The sequence below is a fragment of the Mauremys reevesii genome, linkage group 11 (assembly GCF_016161935.1).
Source record: "Mauremys reevesii isolate NIE-2019 linkage group 11, ASM1616193v1, whole genome shotgun sequence".
Lineage (NCBI taxonomy): Eukaryota > Metazoa > Chordata > Testudines > Geoemydidae > Mauremys > Mauremys reevesii.
The window spans coordinates 369,876-391,967 of record NC_052633.1 but is presented as its reverse complement, the minus strand read 5'-3'; the positions used below and the strand labels follow the sequence as shown (position 1 = coordinate 391,967).

The 22,092-nt window shown below is 44.9% G+C and overlaps 1 protein-coding gene across 5 annotated transcripts in view; it reads right to left on the bottom strand.

Moving 5' to 3' along the window:
* Nucleotides 1-22,092, bottom strand: part of PCNT (pericentrin) — a 228,943-nt gene that overhangs the window by 29,286 nt on the left and 177,565 nt on the right. For all 5 annotated transcript variants that reach the window (XM_039495311.1, XM_039495308.1, XM_039495309.1 and 2 more), the window contains 7 exons: nt 21,929-22,031; nt 20,667-20,821; nt 11,416-11,610; nt 11,143-11,316; nt 10,240-10,435; nt 9,284-9,506; nt 8,263-8,413 (listed from right to left, as the gene is read on the bottom strand). In XM_039495311.1, the coding sequence (XP_039351245.1) occupies nt 8,263-8,413; nt 9,284-9,506; nt 10,240-10,435; nt 11,143-11,316; nt 11,416-11,610; nt 20,667-20,821; nt 21,929-22,031 (1,197 nt within the window). The remainder of the gene's footprint in view (nt 1-8,262; nt 8,414-9,283; nt 9,507-10,239; nt 10,436-11,142; nt 11,317-11,415; nt 11,611-20,666; nt 20,822-21,928; nt 22,032-22,092) is intronic.

Genomic DNA, 22,092 nt, shown 5'->3' with positions numbered 1-22,092 from the left:
TGCTTCAGAACATTTGATCTATTTGTCCACCCCTCAGCATAAGAACATAAGAATGACCATATTGGGTCAGACCAATGGTTCATCTAGCCTAGTATCCTGTCTTCCAACAGGGATCAATGCCAGATGCTTCAGAGAGAATGAACGGAACAGGGTAATTTATCGAGTGATCTCTGCCCTATTCTCTCATCCCAGTTTCTGGAAATAAGAGGTTGAGGAACCCCCAAAGCATGTGGTTGCATCATTCACCATCTTGGCTAATAGCCATTGACAGACCTATCCTCCATGAACTTATCTAAATCTTTTTTGAACCCACTTATACTTCTGGCATTCACAACATCCCCTGGCAATGAGTTCTATAGTACTTCTTTATGTTTGTTTTAAATCTGCTGCCTCTTAATTTCATTGGGTGACCCCTGGTTCTTATACTATGTGAGGAAAAAATAACACTTCCCTATTCACTTTCTCCATACCCTTCATGACTTTACAGGCCTCTATCATATCCCCTTAATGGTCTCTCTTAAGCTGAACAGTCCCAGTCTTATTAATTTCTCCTTGTATGAAAATTGCTCCATACCCCTAATCGTTCTATTGTTTCTCTCTACTTTTTCCAATTCTAATATATCCTTGTTGAGGTAGGGTGACCAGAACTGCACACAGTATTCCAGATGTTGGCATACCATGGGTTTATATAGTGACATCATGTTATTTTCTATTATCTATCTCTTTCCTAATAGTCCCTAACATTGTGTTAGCTATTTTGATTGCTGCTACACATTTAGTGGATGTTTCAGAGAACTATCCATGATGACTTCAAGATCTCTTTCCTAAGTGGTAACAGTTAATTTAGACCCCATTAGTTTGTATGTAGAGTTGGCATTATGTTTTCCAATGTGCATTACTGTGCATTTATCAACACTGAATTTTCATCTGCCATTTTGTTGCCCAGACACCCAGCACATCTAGACCATCCTGAAGCAAACATTTGAAGACCATCCTGATTGGGTGTGCGGTCTCATATAGGGAGTGCTCAATCTGAAGTTCCTTACAGAGCTTGTCATTTGCTGATTTTTCATGCTCTAAGGCCACTGACGGTGGGATGTTGGGGTTTTGGATGAAGTAAGCACAATCTCTTGGGAAGTGTGGAAGTAGGAATTTACCTTGGGAAGAAAGGATTTTGGTGTCCAGAGCACTGTCTTGTCCTTACAGAACATGCACTAAAGCTCTTGCATCGATAATGCTGCCCAGCTCTGATACTTGCCTTGCAGACATGACAAATACTAAGAAACAGGTCTTAATGGATAAATAAAAGGTTGACACTTAAGTCAGAGGCTCAGAGGGATAGCTTGTTAGACCCCTCAAAACTAGTGGAAGGCCCCATTTTGGGAACAGTGGCCTGACCAACGGTCTGATTAATTGAACTGTTCAAATGAATCTGGCTACCTGTGGATTGTCTGCCAAGGATGTTAATGGTGTATTGAGAAAATGCACACAAGCACAAGGATTACCCCAGGAATATGTACAATAGAAATCTCTCAGAGATAGTACTACACAATGGGAACTGTTTGACCCAGGTCACAGCAAAAGAGCTTTCCAGCAAGTTGGAAGAAGATATAAAAGGGGGAAATGACATCGTGACTGGTCCTCACTCTCCCTACAACAACACACATGAAAGTACTGGAGGAAAAAGACTGAACTAAGGGGAAGTGCTGGTCCCAGGCAAGAAAGAAGGAAGCCTAACCTGTTTGTACTATCTAACTGGGTGAGACAATGCTTGATTCAAATACTTCTGGTAATCTACTTTGATTTGTTTGCTATCACTTATAATCCCTTAAAAGCTATCTTTCTGTAGTTAATAAATCTGTTTTATACTTTTTACCTAAAACATTGTGGGCTGTTTGAAGTGCTTGGGAAAAAATCTCAACTCAAGAATAAAAGTTGGCGCACACCCACTTACCTTGGTAGAAGTGGAGGACCAGGTAATAAATTCATACTGGTCAGGCCTTTGACCAGGGCAAGACAGTACAACTCTGGGGTCCCTAGGCTGGGGAGAATTTTGTCTGTAGCCTCTCCATTGTGGGTTCATGAGTGGCTGGCCAGAGCATTCATGAACACAGCTCGGTGTTGCCTCTGCCTGTGGATGTTGGTGTGAGTGCAAGCTTGGAGGACTTTGCAGCTTGTCACAATGTCTCAGTGCAAGCGGGAACCCAGATTGGTGAGACAGAGGGCTCAGCTGTACCTCAGTTCCAGGTGGTACCCCAGGGAGGACCCATCACAGATGTATCCTCTGAGCGGACGCTGGATGTGCAATGGTACTGGTAGAAGGCTTCTGTCTACACTTTCTTGCAAAAAGTCCAGAATGGCTGGAAATCCCAAATTTCTGGGATTTGCATTGTGCTCTTGGCACCAGTTGTTGAATCTGGACCAGACAGTGAATTATGGTTTTAGTGCTGATACTCTCCTAGATAGCAATGTCTTAATGACTATGCAAGACAGAGAGACCAACCTTCTAGTACCTCCCTTTCAACAGCCAGGCTGTTAGTTGAAACTGACACCATTTGGGGTTTGGATGAAGAAAAGGACCTTGCAGGAGGATGTCCAGTCTCCATGGAAGCTGGAGTGAGGGGCTTCAATATCAGCTCTATCTAGTCAGAGACCTTGGTTCTTGTCAGCCAATGAGGAGTTATCAGTATTACCATTGCCTGTTCTTGTTTTATTTTCAGGACCACCTTCCCCAGTAGTGGAAATTCATAAAGTATGCCTGCAGCCAACTGTACGATTAGGCATCTCTCCTCATGGATGTGGGGTTTGCCTCACTTATGAAGTATTTCAGCCTCTTTTTGTTCATATGATTTACAAACAGGTTGGCTGAAAGGTGTCTGAATGTGTGAACAATGAGGTAAAAAAACCTTCTGAGTCAGGTACCACTCGGAGTTGCTGACCTTGCACCTGTTGAGCCACTTTGCCTTTTGGTTCAGGTCACCTTTGATGTGGACTGCTCCGAAGGACAGGAGAACTCTTCCACTGAACTCTTCATTTCCATTGCTTCCACATGTATTGCAGGATTCCTTGCTCCCCCTTAGACTGTAGTTATATTGTCTGATTGAACCATGATGTGTTTCTCCCTTAGGGTGGTCCAGAACCTTTGCAGAGCTAGTTCGACCTCTCTCAGCTCTAGGACATTTATGCTGTGACCTTTTCCTCCTTGTTCCTGAGGCTCTGGGCTGTTCGGGTCAAGTGAGCTCCCTAGCCCTCCACGCTGGCATTGGTTGGGAGGACTAAAGATTTTGGAAGGCAGATGGACATGCCTCTGCGGACATTGTTGTGGGTTGACCACCACTGTAAGAAGCTGAACACCTGTGTTCCAGGGAATGGTCTCACACCTTTAGTATGAAGGCTTGAAGACTTCTGATGTGTGATTGTGCCCGTGCAAGACACCACGAGTCCTACCAGTTGGAGACATAGTGCTATGATAGGCCTTCTGCGGCCTTGAGCAAGAAAATAAATTCCTGGATGGAACCAGAGAACTCTTCTTGGCACTGATGATGAAACTGTTTGCCTGGAGGAGATTCAACATCTGAGATGCCACTCAAGCGCTGCTGACTGCAATGGACCGCTGATCAGAATGTAGTCCAGGAACTGGTACAGATGATTTCTCAGCAACCTGAGTCTCGCTATTACCACCAGCAGCATCTTTTGTGAAAACTCTGGAGGCCAAAGACAGGCCAAACAAGAGTGTTTGGTACTCATAATGTTTCCTGCCGTGTGCGAACCTCTGTAGTCTGTGGTAGTATGGTCTCATGGGGATATGGAGATATGCATCTGCTAGATCAACTGAAGTGACAAGACAGACATGACAAATGACAGGACAGACACCCAGGACAGAAATGACACCTTAGAGGCCAGGGTCTCCATATGAAACTTTTGTTTTCTTCATCCACTTGTTGAGTCTTTTGAATCAAGAATGGCTCTGATAATCCTCATGTGCTTCTGTACAATGAAGAAAATGGAGTAGAACCCAGAGAACCTTTCTTCTGAGGGAACACTGACATTCTGTACCTCAAAGCAGCACCCTGGAACCCCCATATTCATCCCTTTGATATCATTATGATATGTTCTGTACAAAGTATACCTTGTGAGGTGGTATTTTAAAAGTCTTGTTCTGTTGAACATTAACATCCTGTTGGATTGTATGTGCTATCATTGTATGTGAAGCTATTACATATTGCTAGATGTGTTACTGAAATATGTTGTGAGGTTGGGAACGCCCACAGGCAGCTTTCAGTTGCAACAAAGGAGAGCCCAGACAGCATTAATGGCTCATCAAGAAAACAATCCACTATAAAGGCTCCTTACAGAAGGCACATACACAATGGCGACTGCTTGACCAATGGAGACTGACTGACCCCCATGTTACAGAAGGATGTTTCTAGCAGCTGAAAGAAGGTATAAAAAGAGAAACAGTGACATCATCACTTGGCCTCTCCCCCAATCTCAACATCTGGAAGACTCTGAACTGGGGAAGAGTGGCCCCAGGCTGGAAGGTGGTCCAGTCTGTGTACTGAGGAACTGTAACCTGCTTGTACCATATGTTAGGGTGAGACACTGCTTCATTCAAATCTTCCTTAGTCTAAGTTAGAATTAGCCTGCAAATTTATTTTTGTTTTTTAGGTAGAATCATAGAATATCAGGGTTGGAAGGGACCTCAGGAGGTCATGTAGTCCAACCCCCTGTTCAAAGCAGGACCAATCCCCAGACAGATTTTTTTTTGCCCCATATCCCTAAATGGCCCCCTCAAGGATTGAACTCACAACCCTGGGTTTTTGGATCCTTAACTAAGTCTTTCTTGGCCTGTCTTATTACACTTAACTGCCAGTTTGTGCACCTTCCTAGTAGCCTCATTAAGATTTGACTTCAAATTTTGAAGGATGTCTTTTTGCCTCTACTGGCCTCCCTGACTCTGCTATTTAGCCAAAGTGGCATTCTTTTCTGATTTGAATTATAGAATAGAATCATGGAATATAATTAAAAGGGAGACACCACTTTCCTAGGACTGTCAAGTGACCAGCACAAGGCTTGAACCCACAACCTTGGTGTTATTAGCACCACACTCTACCCAGCTGAGCTAGCCAACCCAACTTTGATCTCTATGCCTCTACTTATAATCACTTAAAATCTATCTTTCTGTAGGTTAATAAATTTGTTTTATATTTCACCTAAAAACATTGTGGTTTTGGGTTGAAGTGCTTGTGAAATCTCAGCTCAGGTTACATGGGGTAGTGTATGTTCATTCCACACTGAGGGAGTGGCCAACTTATTAATGAGTTTACCCTGTCCAAGGGAACCATGAGCAGTGTAAGACAGTACATCTCTGGGGTGCAAGGCTGAAAAGCTCGGAGGGAAGTGGCTGGAGCCTCTGTTGTTGGTTCCTGAGTGGTCGGGAGATCATTCCTGTAATTCAGCTGGGTGTGTCCCTGCCTGTGGATGGCTGTGTGAACACAGTGCTTGCCAGAAGTTTGTAGCTTGACATGAGCATCACTGTGTGAGGGACAACCCAGGTTGGTGGGTTTGGAGGGCTCAGCATCCCCACAGTTCAGCTTGCATCCCGGGGACCCCGTCACAAACGCTCTCTATCACTCCCATATCCAGAAGTTTCACTGTGGATCAGATTGTGTTTTATGGGGTCATTGGAGCTGGGTGAAGAACAGATGAGGTGGAGCCTGCAGCTCGAAGGAGTATCCGTGGCTGACTATTTCCCTGACACACTTGTCTGTGGTCGATGAAAACCATTTCTCTAGGAAATGGAAACTCCTGCCCCATAGCTTCAGGTGTGGGCAGAGGCCTATGCAATCTTTGTCAAACCGCATTTTGGGTGGGGCTGAGGTCACTCTGAACTTTCACCACAGACCACAATTCCATTGTTGTCCCTTGGGAAATCTGTTATCCCTTTGTTGGTACCTCTGTGAGGCTGAGGAGCATCTCTGTCAAAAACAGTCTAATATTCTCTCCTCAGGGACCTTACTGGGGAGGAGACAGACTGTTTGGATTTTGCTGCACTGTCAGCCAGAACCTTATTCAGCTTTTCTCCACAAAGGAGGGAGCCTGTAAACTTGGCATAGCACCTGCTTAGAGTAGAGGGAGGAGTCAGATGAGGCAGAGGAGTCAGAGGATAACTCCTAGGTTTTGTGTGCTTTTTCCTTCCCTGTTTAGCCCTTTAGATTTAACTTTTTTAGGGTGCTCTGGGAGCACAGAAGTTCTGCTGTGGCTTTGGTGTGGTCTCTTGCAGCTAGCTTTCCTTAGGACCTGGAGCCCATTCAAGAGGTCTATCTCAGAATCCTCACTCACTGGGTCCCATTCCCACTGGGAGCAGGAAAAGAGGAACTCATTGTCAGAGCCCTCCTAATTAGCTTACGGAAGGAAGGGGGCTGATTAGAAGCCCTGCTTCTTTCCCCAGGGTGCTGAGAACCCACTTTAAGACTTGGAGAGCCTAGGGGGTCCTTTGTTCTGCCTGGGTCTCCTGGGACTTCCCCATGAGTCAAGTAGTCAGGGTTTTCTTCAGTCTGCACTGGAGTTCCTGGTCCATTTTCCCCCCACTGGAGTCCTGGATGTCTTGGTGGGTATGGGATCCCATCTGCCCATCCGACTCATAGCCCTGAGACTGAATGGAGTTAGGTCTGGAAGGCTGGGCACAGGCTGGATACAATGTACCATCTGTCAAATCTGGGAGGGCTTCCCCACATACAGAACATTCCTTGGGGTTGACCCAGTACTTTCTTGGCAGCTCTGTCATGCCTCTATGGGACAGAGGAGCTGGAAGGGAGATGCTGCAACAGAGGCTCGGAGAGGATTCACCCCAAGGGGTTAACTGACCCAGGGGGGAGGGAGAATACTTCTTCCCACTGCCCAAAAAACTGAGCAGAAATGTTAAAATAGAAGGAGAAAGGGTGGGAACAAAAGAAACTGCCACTATGCTGCTGTTGAGGCAGAGAATCTGGCAGCCAGCAGAAGCAGAGGGAGTATGGCACCAAGTCCTGAGTAGCAGAGAGAGAAGAGCAGCCCAGATGTCCTTGTGGGAGACTCTGGGCTGCAAAAAAAGACACATGACACACAGGTAATTACAATGGCTGATCACATGCAGGCTAAGGGCACGGCTACAACAGAGAGTTTACAGCAGTGCTGTAAGTTCTCTAATGTAGCTGCTCTAAGCCGACAGGAGAGAGGTCTCCCGTTGGCTTAACTACTTCGGCCCTCCCAAGTGGAAGTAGCTATGACGGTGAAGCAGCTCTCCCACCAACATAGCACTGTCCACACCAGTACTTGTGTCGGTGCAACTTATAACGTGCTGCGGGGGGTGAGAGGCCTAATTCACACCCCTGAGCAACAGAAGTTATGCCGACATAGGCTGTAGTGTAGACATACCCTAAGATGGGGGAGTTACCAGAAGTCACATTCTGCTGCCATTTGTTCCAGATTGACAGAGTTTCTAGCTTATAGAGTAACTCTTGTTCAAGCCAGAACATAGTCAACATCTGTGACGAGGCTAAGAAAATAGTTTTGGTTGGTTGGTTTTGTTTTGTTCAACAAGCTCTTCAACAAGTTTCCAGGCAGAGGTAGCAAGTGACAGCCTGGCTGAATTTTTCTCCATCTAGTCACACAAATAATCATTGTACATGGACTGATTCATAACCAACTAGATATAATAAAAATCACTGATTATTTTAAATTTAACTTAGAAAAAAAGAGAACAGAAACAAAAAGCAGTTCAGCTGACCTGTGTAATATGTATTCTATTGGAAACTTTCCAATTACTTGATTCTCATCCAACATCTGACAGTGCTTTCCACTCAGAATCCTAAATGATCATGCACTATGTGTTTACAGTACACAGCATGCTTATTAAGGAACGTGGGGAGCAGTTACAAATCGTGAAATTAAACTTTATGGCAGGATCAAGTGAAAGTAGAAAACTATCTTAAATACAAGTCTCTCTTAAAACAACAAAAAAGACACAAGAAGTTGCTTGTTTTTGTAAAAGAGGGAACATGGATGTGGGTGCTATTAAAAATGACATTTTAAAACTTTCAATTTTGAGCAAGTCCTCCAGAATCACTGGGATTGAACAAACAAGAGAAGAAAAGGGTTATCAGAGATTTAAAAATAGGAAAAAACTGTATGAGGAAAGAAGTGCAACAGACATTTTGTTAATACAAGTCAGTCTACTTATGAGATTAGCTCTGAGGATCTCATTAACATGCAGCATGTTACCTCTAATGCTTTTGTCTTTTCATCCTCTCTTAGCTTATGCTGAAGGTGTTGTTCTTCAAATATATTTCGTAACTCTTTTTGTTTCGAATGTTCATTCTGTAGGTCTTGGAGTGCAACTGTCAGATCTTTTTCTTTATTTTCCAGTTCAGAACTGCAACATTCAGCAAAGTTACAAATCACACTTTTAGCTCAGTTCAGAATGGATTATCCTTTTTGTTTTAAATATTCTTGTTTTAGAAAGAAATCTTTTCTTCATTCTTTTTAATCTTTCTTTCCAGTGAAGCAGGAGCAATTAAGTCACTTTGCGACTCCACTCAACACAAGTGGGATACATTTTATAATTTTACTTGGCCTACTGTGCTACCTTTTTAATTTTTGCTCTTTAGCTGTGCCTTTAAAGTTAACCCCCTTCTTATTTTAACTTCTGAAAAGGGAGCAGTCAGCTATCCTCAGCAGAACTAGAAATCATAGCAGCTGTTGATAAATAGGATAAGCTATCTTCCCTTGTGGCAGAGGAACCCCGGTGCTATATGGGAGGAAAAAATCCACTAGTGTGCACAAGGACTACAGGGGAGAGAGAAAACAGGCCCAAGCCATGATGACCAGGCCACTAACTTTGCCAAGGGAAGTTGCCTGGCTCTATCAGACAGACTAGGGCCATTGGGGAAGGAATGAATAAGAGCTGGAAGTAGAAGGCCAGCAAGGTCAGGGCTTAGAAGGAATTCTAGTCTCACCAAAATACACATTGTATGGGCAGAGGCATTATCTCATCAGCTGCAACTCCCAACCTTGTCAGTAAAATTTTCAAGTTTGCACCACTGAGCAAAAATCAACAACAAATTAGCAGCCAGTAAACATTCAAAGTAAATTATTTCATTAAACTTTACTTCTGTACAGATTGGCAGAAGTTCCTAGTTCTTCATTCCCCTTGCATGTCAGAGGATTCCAATCCATTTCTGGATTTAACCAACACAAGTTCACTACAGATTGTTAATGTAGCTCTCAAAAAAGTACTCCTTACCGAAGCTGGTTTATTTCCCTCTGAAGCTTTTGCAGGGATTTTTGTAGACTTTCATTCTCTTCTTTGCTTTCATAAAGCTCTGATTTCAAATCCGATACTGCAGATTGCTCCTGCTTCAGGAGTTCATGCATCTCAGAGGCCCTCTCCTGTTCCTCACTTAGAGACTTCTGCAAGTCACTAGCTATGGTTTTTTCCTGCTGAAGTTTATATTCTAATAATTCAACTGGGAAAACAAACAAAGTCCATTTGTATTATAATATATTTAACAACTCTGTTCCCAATTATATGGGTTTAAAAGTAAAGACAAATAGGTCGACCATGGCTACTACTGTTCTTCCCGATCCTCTGCTAATAAATAACTCAACTTTTCAAACATAGTTTAAATAAAAAACATTTTAAAGGATTATACAACTCCTGTTTTACTGTTAGTCTCTCACTCAGCTTTCCCATTCTTTTTGGCTTTGATTGGTTCATCAGAGAACTGGCTCCTCTTTGGCTTTTAACTATTTTGATAAAACAATAATTGCAAGCAGCCACGTATCTACTGCTTCTATAACCCACTTATTAACATTTCCATTTACCAATATACACAGATATACACACCAATATGGAGACTTTTCTGAAAACCCCTAGTTGTTGCTCACTATTCTTAAGTTTTCTACCTTCATACATTCCTTGACATTTAAGTCGTCCCCTAACTTCATCTTTGCTTAAGATAAACCAAAGATAATTCCCCTCTATTTTTATTTTAAACTTTTCAAATACAGCCTTTTCTAAACCAACACCATTTTGACAATCTGCACTCCCATCCCCACAAGAAACCCTAATGAGTTCACAAAATGATATCTGATGTCAGAATTCATTTCTCATCATTTTTACTGCACTTTCCGCCTCTCCCCTCCCTCTTTTGTGTGTGTGTGAGAGAGAGCAGATGGAAAGTGTTTCCTAGGTGCTACCCTTCCTCCGAAGTTGGTGTTCTTGTTTACTCCCACGATCCTCTGCATTTGTAAGAGTTTCCTGTAGTTGCTGCAGCTTCTCCTGGTTTTGAAGATGTGCCATCCGCAGCTGAGCTCGAAGGTCCTGTATTTCACATAGGAGGCTGTTCCTATCAGAAGACAGAAGGTGCTCTAAAACTATCCGCTGCTGTTCTTCCTGAAAATAGACCAAGCCCATTGCAGACATTGGGGGGAGGGGGAAACAAAAAGATAGTAAATTGTAAGTAATATTAAAATCCCACGCATAGCCCAATTCTTCCCACAACATAAATCCTAGAGATTCCCACAAGTCATGCTCCCCTATATAGTAGGTCAAATTTTATTGAAACAATGAAGACAAGTAATTTAAGATGATCAAACTCATACCCCATTTTATTAACTCTCAAATATTTAATTAAGTAAAAGAATGCCCTTTATTGGTTTCCCTAATAGAGTGATAGTTATTGCAAACTCTCTGGCCTGATGCTAACCTATTAGCATGAAGTTATCCAAAGTCACATCAGGACTAATTCAGCTATGAATTTTGCCAAAGAAACATTTGTGTGATTAGGAGTAGATGTCTGCTTTCATGTGAAGCACCTCGTTCCCACGATCACAGTGTCCTAAAGACCAACCGATTGGCTGATAAACACTACAATCAGTAGATCTCAATGAAATGTAGAGAAAAATGGCAGCCAAAACAAAGCCTGTATAAAAACCCATTGCTCTTAACTTGTTTAGATTGCAGTACTAGATTTAAGAACATAAGAGATGAGACTGGAAAATGGGGGAAGCATTCGTGCATTATGCTCACAACCATGGCCTCCAAACCCAGGGAAAGAAAGTGGCTGATCTGTAAGTGTTAATACTCCAAGGCAGTCTTACTTGTCGTTTCACAATATGTTCCAGTTTTTCCACTAATGAACCTTCATCCCCAGAACCAGGATTGCAAAGGTGAGACTGCAAGTCAATTTGAAACATGTTCCGCTCCTTCTCTAGCACACTCTGAACTGCCTGGAGAAGTTCTCCTCGCCAGTCAAAACAAGTATCTGAAGATTCCTACAGGAACAGAGTAAGTTTATTAGCATCTTAAAAAAAAACAAAAAAAAAACCCAACAGGTATTTTAAGGGAGGTACAACACCCTTTATCCTGGATACCTTGTCTCCTCTATCTTCCACTTTGCTAAGGTAATCCTTCAATGACTGTATTGCACTCAGCAAGGTTAGTCCTTCGTTTCGCCATCCCTCAGCTGCTGCAGACTGCTGAATGCTTTTTTGATCAGTAAGAGGAAAGGGATGTTCTGACAAAGCCAGTATTCTGCGGCTGTCCTCATACACCATCTTCAGCACAGACTGAAAAGGGACAAAACATTTTGTATAAACTGATGTTACAGTACCAACAGAATCTAAAATGCTAAAAGAACCAGAAAACAATTTGGAATTCATGTTTCTGTAAATTAAGTTTAAACATAAAAATATGATCTTATATTCAGAGTGTTTTCTAGCAGAAGGAGCTGTCTGCACTATTAACTTTAAACAAACAAAAAAAAAGATGAAACTGAAAAAAATATTATATAGATTCTAAGTTACGAAGAGGAGGTTACTCACCTGTAATTGGAGGTTCTTTGAGATATGTGGTCCCTATATATATTCCACATGTGGGTGTGCATGAGCACCATACACCAATGCCCATTAACCAGCATGTGCATTGTGTCCCCTCATGTTCCCAGCCAAGGGTATTATATACACAGTGTGGGTTGACGCCTCTCCAATCTCTCTCTTACTGTCCTAGAATGTAGTCCGAAGCAGAGAGGATGGAGGGCGGGTAGTGAAATACAGATAGGGATCGCACATTTCGAAGAACCTCCACTTACACAAGTAAGGAACCTCCTCGTCATCTTCTTCGAGTGATGGTCCCAATGTGTATTCTACATGTGGGTGACTCGCGAGCAGTGATCAGAGCAGAGGTGAGTGCAAGGATGCCAACGGAAGGGCAGTCCTCAGAACAGCCTGGCCAACTGCTGTGTCTGTAGCTGCCACTTGTGCGAGGACATCGTGCATTGTGAAGGTGCGGATGGAGTGCCAGGTGGCTGCATGACAGATGTCTTGCCTACACACATCTGCTAGTGAGGCTGATATGGCAGCTTATGCTCGCATAAAGGGGGGTACAGCAGATCGGTTGTAGCATTCTTGGATGCACACTGAGACTCATTAGGAGATTCATTGGGAGGAGAGGGCTTGGCCCTTGGACCATTTGGCAATGGCCAAGAAGAGCTTCAGCAATTGAGTCCTGTGAAGGTAGAAAGCCAGCACATGACAGACATGGAAGGAGCATAGGACCCTGTCAGCATGGGAGGTGTGCGGTTTGGGGGTAGAAATCAAGTAGGTGGACACACTAGTTCAGTTGGAATTCCGATACAACCTTTGGGAAGAAATTAGGATGGAGCTGAAGGGACACCTTGTTCTTGTGGAATGTGGTGTAGGGAGGGATCTGCCATCATGGTTAGCAGCTCACTGACACACCTGGCTGAAGTTATGGCTATCAGGAATGCCCCTTTCATTGAGAGGTGGGAGAGGGAGCACGTTGCCAATGGTTCAAAGGGTGGTTTCGGAAAGGACGAGATTAAGGACCCACATGGTGTGGGCTCAGTACTGGTAGAAAGGTGGTGAGTAAATCCTTCATGAAATAGATGGTGGTGGAGTGCGTAAACATGGAAGGACCATCCACAGGGGGAAGAAAGGCACTGATTGCTGCTAGGTGCACCCATACAGAACTGAGGGCTGGGCCAGATGTTCTGAGAGTGAGAAGGTAGTTCAGGACGACTGGTACAGTGAGTGACGGTGGTGGTGAGCCCATAGCATGAAGCACCCCCATTTTGCTTGACAGCATGCCCTGGTGGATTCTCTACTGCTTTGAGTAAGGATTCACTGCACTGGGTGGAGCATGCCTAGTCTATCCTCAACACCCATTCAGATACTAGGCTGTGAGGTGAAGAGGGCTTGTACTGGGATGCTAGAGTCTCTCCCCTGATCCTGTATCAGCAGATCCGGGAGTGTATGAAGGTGCAGCGGTGTGCAGGTGGAGAGTCAGAGGAGGTTTGTGAACCCAAACTGACAGGGCCAGAATGGGACTACAAGTAGCACTGAGGCTCTTTCTCAGCGAATCTTACATGGCACTGTGGCAGGAGGGGAATGGGAGGGAAGGCATAGCAAAGGTCTCCGGTCCAGGGGAGGAGGAGAGCATCACCCTGCGAGTCCTCCTCTATTGCGCCTCTGAAACAATAGGGAGCAGCTTCCTGTTCTCGTGAGTGGCAGAGAGGTCTCAGTGAGGGGTGCCCCAGTGCTCAAAGACATACTGTAGTGTGGCATCATATAGCTCTCATTCATGATTGATGTAGAGAGTCAGCTGTGCGCATCGACCAGGGAGTTCTGGGAGAATTAAGTGGTGTTTGATGCACCAGTTTCAGAGGCGGACAGACTCTGAGCAGAGGGAGGGAGACCTGGCACCATCCTTTTTCTTGATGTACAGGACTGCCGCAATGTTGCTGGAGAGGAGTTCAACGTGGAGGGATCAAGTAAGTGGGAGAAAGGTGTGACACACAAAATGGATCACCCATAGCTCAGGCACATTTATGTGCATTCTGGCCTCCCTTGGTGTCCACAGACCCTGGTCTGTGTGGTGGTAAAGGTGGGCTCCCCAACCTGTGAGGGAAGCATCCATCATGATGGTGACTTCTGGTATAGGAGAAGCAAAGGAGTGCTGATTAAGACGTTAGAAGGTTCACCATGTGAGGGAGGCTAACATGATCTGGGGAAGAACGACTCTGGTCTCCCTATGGGCCGTGTTGGGTCTGTAGATGGAAAGAAGCTGTGACTGACGGCAACGCATGGGGAGATGTGCATGTGGCGTCACAGATGCAGACAACCATGTGAGAAAGGACAGAGAGGCAGAGGTGGACCATGGTGTGGGATCTGCGATGGTCAGTGTTGTGAAGCGGTCCACTGGGAGGAAAGTCCTGGCCATGGCAGTGTCAATATGCATGCCAATAAAGCATATAGACTGTGTAGGTGTCCTCGTTGGTGCAGATACCAAGAGACGCCAACTGTGTGAAGGGCGAGGATCGTGGAGGTTATTTCCTGGCGTGAGTCCCACAAGGAGCCAGTCATCAAGATGGGGTACATCGTGTAGCTGAAGACTATAACAGGGTTAAAAAAATAACTAGATAAATTGATGGAGAATAGGTCTATTAGCCAGAATGGGAAGGGATAGTGTCTCTAGCCTCTGTTTGCCAGAAGCTGGAAATGGGCGACAGGGGATGGGCCACTTCATGATTACCTGTTCAGTTCATTCCCTCTGGGGCACCTGGCACTGGACACTGTCAGAACACAGGGTACTGGGCTAGATGGACCCTTGGTCTGAACCAGTATGGCCGTTCTCATGTTCACATTTGGGCCGCTACCACAGCGAAGATCTTTGTGAACACCCATGGAGCCATGGCTAAACTGAACAGAAGGACCCACAACTGGTAGTGGTGTCTCCCACCTGAAACTTGCAGTGGGCTGGGTGGATAGCTACATGGAAATAAGCGTCCTTAACATCGAGAGCCATGAACCAGGATCCACAGGGGAGAGAGGGGATACCATAGGGAATTTGGATTTTCTGATGAGGGTCCTGGAGGTCTAGAATGGGGCACCTGAAGGTCTAGAATGGGACACCACCCTCCACTGTTCTTCGGCATGAGGAAATATGGGGAGTAGACGCCTCCGCCCCTGTAGTGAGGTCAGACAGGCTGTATGGCCCCCTTGAGGTGCAGAGCATCCGCTTCTTGTTGGAGAATACATTGATGGGATGGGTCCTGGGGGAAGTTCGGGGTGTGGAGAATGAGGCAGAAACAAGAGGAATTCTGTGGCTTATCCATGATGGATGATCTTCAGTACTCCACTGTCCACAGTGATCTGGCCCCAACTGTGGGTGAATAGGGCGAGACAGCCCCCAAAAGACAATACGGAGTGCCACGGGTGGCTTCAGAGGAGGATTTGTCTGCCTTCTCAGGGGACAACTTGTGTTCAAAGGTGAAGTCCTTGACAGTAGTTTGGACTTCTGGGGGAATCTAGATGATTGTAGCCAACAGACTCGGTGAACCACGACCCTGGACGCCTGAGATTGAGAGGACGTATCAGCCACGTCAAGAGCAGCCTCAAAGCCCACCTTGACCACCAGGCACCCCTCGTCTACCATTGCCTGGAATTGCTGCTGGTAGTCTGGTGACAGCTTGTCCTAGCTGGTTGTAATTACTGAAGTCATATTTGGCTAGCAGAGCCTGGCAACTGGCAATGCAGAACTGCAGTCCGGCTGAAGACTACACTTTCCTGCTTAGCAGGCCCCATCCTCTTTGCTGCCCTTTTGGAGGGGGCTGGATGGAAATAGACTTCTGCTGGTGCTGGTGTGCCTGCTCTGCCACAGCATAGACCATGAGAGACTTGGGATGGAAGAGAGAACAAAATGTCTGCCCCTTTAGCAGGAACAAAATAACTCCTCTCTGCTCTCTTCGGTGTGGGGGAATAGGAGGCAGGAGTGTACCATACCATCCTCGCCGGTTGCAGAATGACCTTGATAATGGGGAGAGCTGCCCGAGAGGGTCCCTGGGGTTAGAGAATGTCCAGGAGCTGATGCTGTATGTCCTAAACCCCCTACAGTGGGATCCCCAGGGCCATCACCACCCTCTGGAGCAAGTCCTAGTACTGACAGCGGTCATCCAATAGGGACAGCAAGGGAGGAATGAGCGCCTGGTCCAGCGACCAGGAGGCAGCCATGGTAACTAGTGATAGCAGCTCCATGTCCTCTTCCTCCTCGTAGACCAATGACAGCCTTAGGTGAACAGGGAACAGGTGATACGACGCCAGCAGTGGTGCCCAGCAGCTGTGGTAAGGATCCCAGCACGCCCAGTACTGCCAGAAAGAAGGGTCCCTGGGGAGTGGTGGGCCCCCCAGGTAGCAGTATCAAGCCTCCACTGCAGGATCATAGGCTGGGCACCAGTAAGGCAGCCTGGATTTCAACAGGGCATAGGAGAAAATGAGAGCTCCAACTCTGAGAACCCCTCAGACTCTGAAGACGGTTCTGGCAACGGGGGGAACATTGGGACTAAAGAGCTGCAATGCACCAATGGGACAGGCTTTTTCGTCAGCAGCAGCAGAGGTTAGTCCTCCAGAGAGTGGAGGGTGATGGTGTGTGGCACTCTGGAGAGAAGATTGGGGATATGGGAAGAGGGGGTCCTCCATTGACTACAAAGGTTCAAGGCATCCCGGAGTCCTTGACACACCAGAAGGGCCAGGTGGCAGCTGTGGGGCAGCAGCTCTGGTGGGACGGGCACTGTACGTGCCAGTGACAATGCCAGCATGGGTACTAGGGCCATGGTACTGCTGGATCCCATTTGCATTTGATATTACCCTCTACCCGGGGAAGTTTGTGTGCTGGATCTGTGCACAATCTCTCATCCAACCTGGCTCAACTTAGGAAGGAAGCGCTGCGCTTCTGAGCAGTCCGTGATGGGGATCTGCTCTTATGCCCATGGCCATGTTTTTTTATCCTCGTGGTGGGGCTTGTCCATCATCTTTGGTACCAACACATCCAGGGCCTGGGAAGTGCTCAGAGGAGCACTCACCACTGGTGATTGTCTTTGCACCAGTGGTTCTGCCAGTTCCAGATACAAATGCTCTCACGAGTGCATGGCTTCCTCCATTAGGTATTTGCAGAGGCAAAGGTCTCGAGCTTCCTGGTTCTGGGGTGTGAACAACTTGCAAACAGCGCAGTGGGCCGCAGTGTGTTCCTCGCTGAGGCAGTAAAGTCAACACTGGTGCTTGTCACTCACAGAGAATAAGCGCAGGCAAGAGGCACAGTTCTTAAATCCCAGAACCCAGGGCATCATCCCAGGGTGGGAGAAGGGGGAGAGAGAACTCTCCCCAACGGGGAAAACTATCATAACTTATCTATCTACAAAGAAACAACAACACAGACACTATCCAACCCTAATCATCTATGATTCTATGATACAGCTATATACAATGAAGGTAAAGCAGATCACTCTCTTAGCAAAGCTAAGAGCATGATGGAACAGGGGTTCCGACTCAGGACATGCATTGGTAAGAGGGAACTGGAGAGGCATCAATGCACACTACCTGTTATACCCTTGACGGGGAACACATGAATGTGCGGGTCATTGGACACTGCTAAGAAACACTTCCAGATTCAGGTGCATGGCACGCATGCGCACCTACGTGTGGAATACATTTAGGGACCGTCACTCAAAGAGGAATATATTTGTATTAGTATTTTTAATATGTAAAAGTTATAGAAGTTAAAAACATCAAAGGCCTAGGATAAGGAAATCAGAAGTTAAGATTCGCACACCAATCTTTATTTTGGTCTCTTATATTCACCCTGTTTAAATATATGCAATAAGACTCTACATTGCCATGTAAAATATATGCCTATGTGAAAAAAAACTACGTATGAATTAAAACAATACAATATCTTACCTTAAATTTTAGTTTCTAGACAGAAGTCAAGGACAATATTGTCTCATCCACTCAACCTCTTAGAAGCTAGAGATGAATCTTTTTATAGAGCCCCATTCACCCAGCCAATATTTTAAGTACTATTGTTGGTATTGTGGTAGCACCTAGAAGCCCAGTCATGGACCAAGCCCTCACTGCACCAGACACTGTACAAACAAATGACAAGAAGATCGTGCCTGTCCCAAAGAACTTATAATCTAAGTATAAAACAAGAGACAACAGGTGGATACAGACGAGGGTGGCACAAGGAAACAATGAGACAATGCCGGTTAGCATGAAAGACAGTGGTCATAGCACACAGCTGCCTAACAATTGTCATTTTTTTTGTAGGCAGAATGGAGGCAGGAGTAGATACCTCAATAGCATATGAGACACACAATAGCTAGCCATAAGGGCCCTGAAAGTAAAGGCAAGTAGTTTGTTATATACAAATCTGAGACATGATCTCTGCATAACGTCACAGATTCACCCTGTTTGACACATTTATCAAATCAAGACCCTGCAAGCGCCAACTTATATTGCCTGGTATTATAAACCTTGTGAAAGTCACACGGTGCATGCACATTTTCCTTAAGTATAATTTGAAGATATCAAACCCTTGGTTACCATATTAAAGTTGTCAAGTACATTTATAAAGTTTGGTGTCTTGGGCACTTTGTTACTACAATCCAACAACTGTGAACCTCTCTTCTGAATGAGAGAACAGGTTCAAGGAGGTAAATACCCATAACCATAGATGGCAAGACATCCTTACCTATTCCCTTCTGAGTCCTCAGCTGAGGCTGATCAATCTTTGATTTGCTAGGAGAGGGGAGGGTGGAACAGACTGCCAGGTCTGAGGCCTACCCCAAAGTGAATTAGAAAGAGAGAAGCACAGTGAGCTGCTTTTCAGGCACAGAAGCAGAACATTGGACTTGTGGTGAAATCCCACGCTCTCTCTCTCTCTATATATATATATATGAGAGTATTTAAACACCAAAACTTCAATCCAGAGAGTTAGCTTCATGAGAGCCTGTGGGCAATAGTGTGCTCCATAAAATGGACTTCCTCTGTTTGAGAAAGGGAAATTTTTCTTAACTTCACACTCTTCTATGCCAGTTCAGATGTTTTGTTTATAGTTCCTCACATCCAACAGATGGAGACAGAAAGAAGGGTTACTTCCCTTGTACAGTAACTGAAGTTTCAGATGTGTAGTCCCTATGTGAATTCCACTTAAGGTGCAATGTACTCCATGTGTCTGAGGCTGGAAGATTTTTCATTTGCAGTGTTAGATATGCCCTTTTTCTCTTTGGCCTCCCAGCCAAAGGTGTAAGGAGCAGGGCAGAATGGACCAAGTGCCTCTCCAATTCCTCATCTATCACGAATAATCTTAGGAAAAGGATCTGAAGCAGAGGGCAAGGAGGGCAGTTAGTTGAATACAGATAGGGTAAGTAACCATTCTTCCTTTGAGTGATAGTCCCTATGTGGTTTCCATTTGAGGTGACTCACAAGAAGTATTCATCAAGGAAGAGGGTGCAAGAAACTGATTGAAGGACTGATCTGCAAAAGGAGGCATCTGCTGTCTAAGCCTGCACCAGGGCATAACATCTCACAAATGAACACATATAGCCTCCTGTTGTTGCTCTACAGACCTCTAGCAGAGGGATATCTCGCAGTGAAGCTACAGAGGCCACTGGGGCCATGCTCGAGCATGGGGGAGGATCACTGCCAATTCATAGAAAAGCAGGATGGAGCCTGAAATCCACTTAGTCTGTGTGAGGAGACAGCTTTTGCCTCTCGTACACTTGGTAAAGGAGACAAATGGTTTCTGGGATTTTCTGAAGGGTTTTGTCTTCTGTAGGTAGAAAGCCAAGACTCAGACATCCAGAGAGTGGAATTTGTGGCATGTGACTTTGGGTAGAAGACAGGTAAGTGGATGAGCTGGTTCAGATGGAATTCTGACAGCTCCCTCAGAATGAACTTAGGACATAGCCATGTATGGAGGATCTCCCATACGAGCTCCTAGCTCTCCTACACACTTCGCTGAGGAACTACTTAGCCCCCCATCTCTCAACCAATGGGATGCTTCCCCTCTCTCTGCAGGCACTGGAGACAGCTGAGTACTATTGCTAGTGCCCTGGCACCAGACCCTGCCCTCAAGTTCCAGCCATCATTTTTAATGCCTCCAACAGTGAAAATGGTCATCAATTAGCACATCTCCTGCTGCAGATTTCTGCCTGTATTTCTGCCAGTTTTTAGAGCAACAGGCAGACTTTGCTATCTCAAGCCTGTCTCTAGCCTTCCCCTGCCTTGGGAGTAACTGGATCTGTGAGGTGTTTTCATTCCCTGGGCCCCTGGTACAACACTTTGCTATGGAGTTTCCCCATCAGGATAGTAAAGCAGCCAAGAAAGCAGCACACTAAATCTAAGGAGACGTTTATTCTGTGAGCCAGCTTTCTCTGGAGTCTGAGAGCAAACCATGCCCCAGTGCTACCAGCTGACACCTGTACCACCAGGATGTGAGACTCAAAATCAGACTAGCATGTTGGGGCATCACCCCACTTCAGTGAATGCAGCTGTGACTCCACCATGGAAAGGCAAGACAAAGAGCAGTAGACCTCCTCCTAGAGAGAGCCAGGGGAAGGGGAAAGATGGGGAGGAGGAGGAGGAGGAGAAGGAGGAGGATGACGACCTTATTGCAGCCAGCTTAAGAGGTAAATGATTAATGAACATATATGGGGTAATGAACTGAGCAGTTGACTTACAGCTAACTGCTTTATATAATTTATATTTCCTAGTGTTCTGGTTTAACCAGAACCAATTCCTAGTACACTGGCTTTCCTACCACATATTACCTTCAGTTGTGGTGAAATAGTTTCTTTTTCTTTCACTGGGTCCATTGCATCTTGAAATATTCCACAGTATTGCAGATAAGCCGTGAAACTAGCATCCAGGTGTTCAGTTGTTTCTAGCTCCCGATTCAGTTTAGCTGCCAAATCTGAACTGGTATCTGAAAACAGACACAAAATAGTATTACAGATTAAACAAATCCGTTGTAGTGCAACCATAAAAGCAGTGGAAACAAAAGAGTAGATTCCACAGTCAAAAGTTAGAGATGCAGTTGTAAGGTTCTATAGAAGAGATATGCCTTGAATGATTAATAACTACAGATTCCTTCTGGCTCTCAATAATTAGAAAAGCTGTCCACTTCTGTTTATCCAAAAACAGAATCCACCTAAGATGATAAGAAAATGGTTCGCATCACGTGAGATACTTTGTCTAAGGAACCTACAGATCAGCCAAAGTCAGGAGTTCATCTCTCCAAAAATAGAAATAAAAACGGCCAAATAAGAGTATTGTTAATCCTCTAGGCAAGAATCTCTCATAATTCGCATATGGATAAAACCCTCTAAACAGACCTCCAAGAAACCATCCTGCTTTACTACGCAAAGTGGCCCACTGCACATGGTGAGTGGGATACCAGCAAATTAAGCAAACTAGATATGGGCCGCAAGACGCTTGTTTACCTGAGTGTCCACAGTTATGGCCGCTCGCAACTCCATGTGGCTGCAATTGAGTGAACCAAGTTTGGGAACCCCTGCTTTACTGGTATAAGTAAGTAACCGAGAACCCAAAACTACTACAAATGATTTTAAATATTTCAGTCTGGGAGAACCAACAACCAAATATATAAGTTTCATTCAGGGTGTTTCTAGATTAGAAGAGAGTGTGAAGATTGGGTCGGGGTGTATTAGCCAGCTCCAACCTAATCATGACCTTTTCCCTACCATAAATGCAATTTCACATCCTTTCCCTCAATTTAGCTAGTTGAGATCAAGTGAAAAGTGTTAACTTCCATCTATGCTAGGGAAAAGGTCATGATTAGATTGTGACTAGCTAAAACACCCTGACCTCTTTCTTACATAGACAAAATAAGATGACATGGGAAGATACCAAGACATTGTTCATTAATTCAGTATTCAACTCCTTTTCTAAACAGAGTCACAATATCTGAAGTTGGTTATTTTCTTCACCTCAAAGATTTTGGGTCTCACTTACTGAAGTTATCATACAAGCAAAATGAGTTATGCATTAACTATCAGAAATTAAGACTCACTGCTGACATATCCATCACTTGCCCCCTCTAGACCAGACATTGTTGATCGTAGGTCATCTTGTGAATCAGATGGAGTTAAAGTGAAGTTGTCAACATCTCTCACCTGTTAAAAATGTATATACACAACATGAATCAGAATCAGGAGTCATTTCTGGCCCTAATGG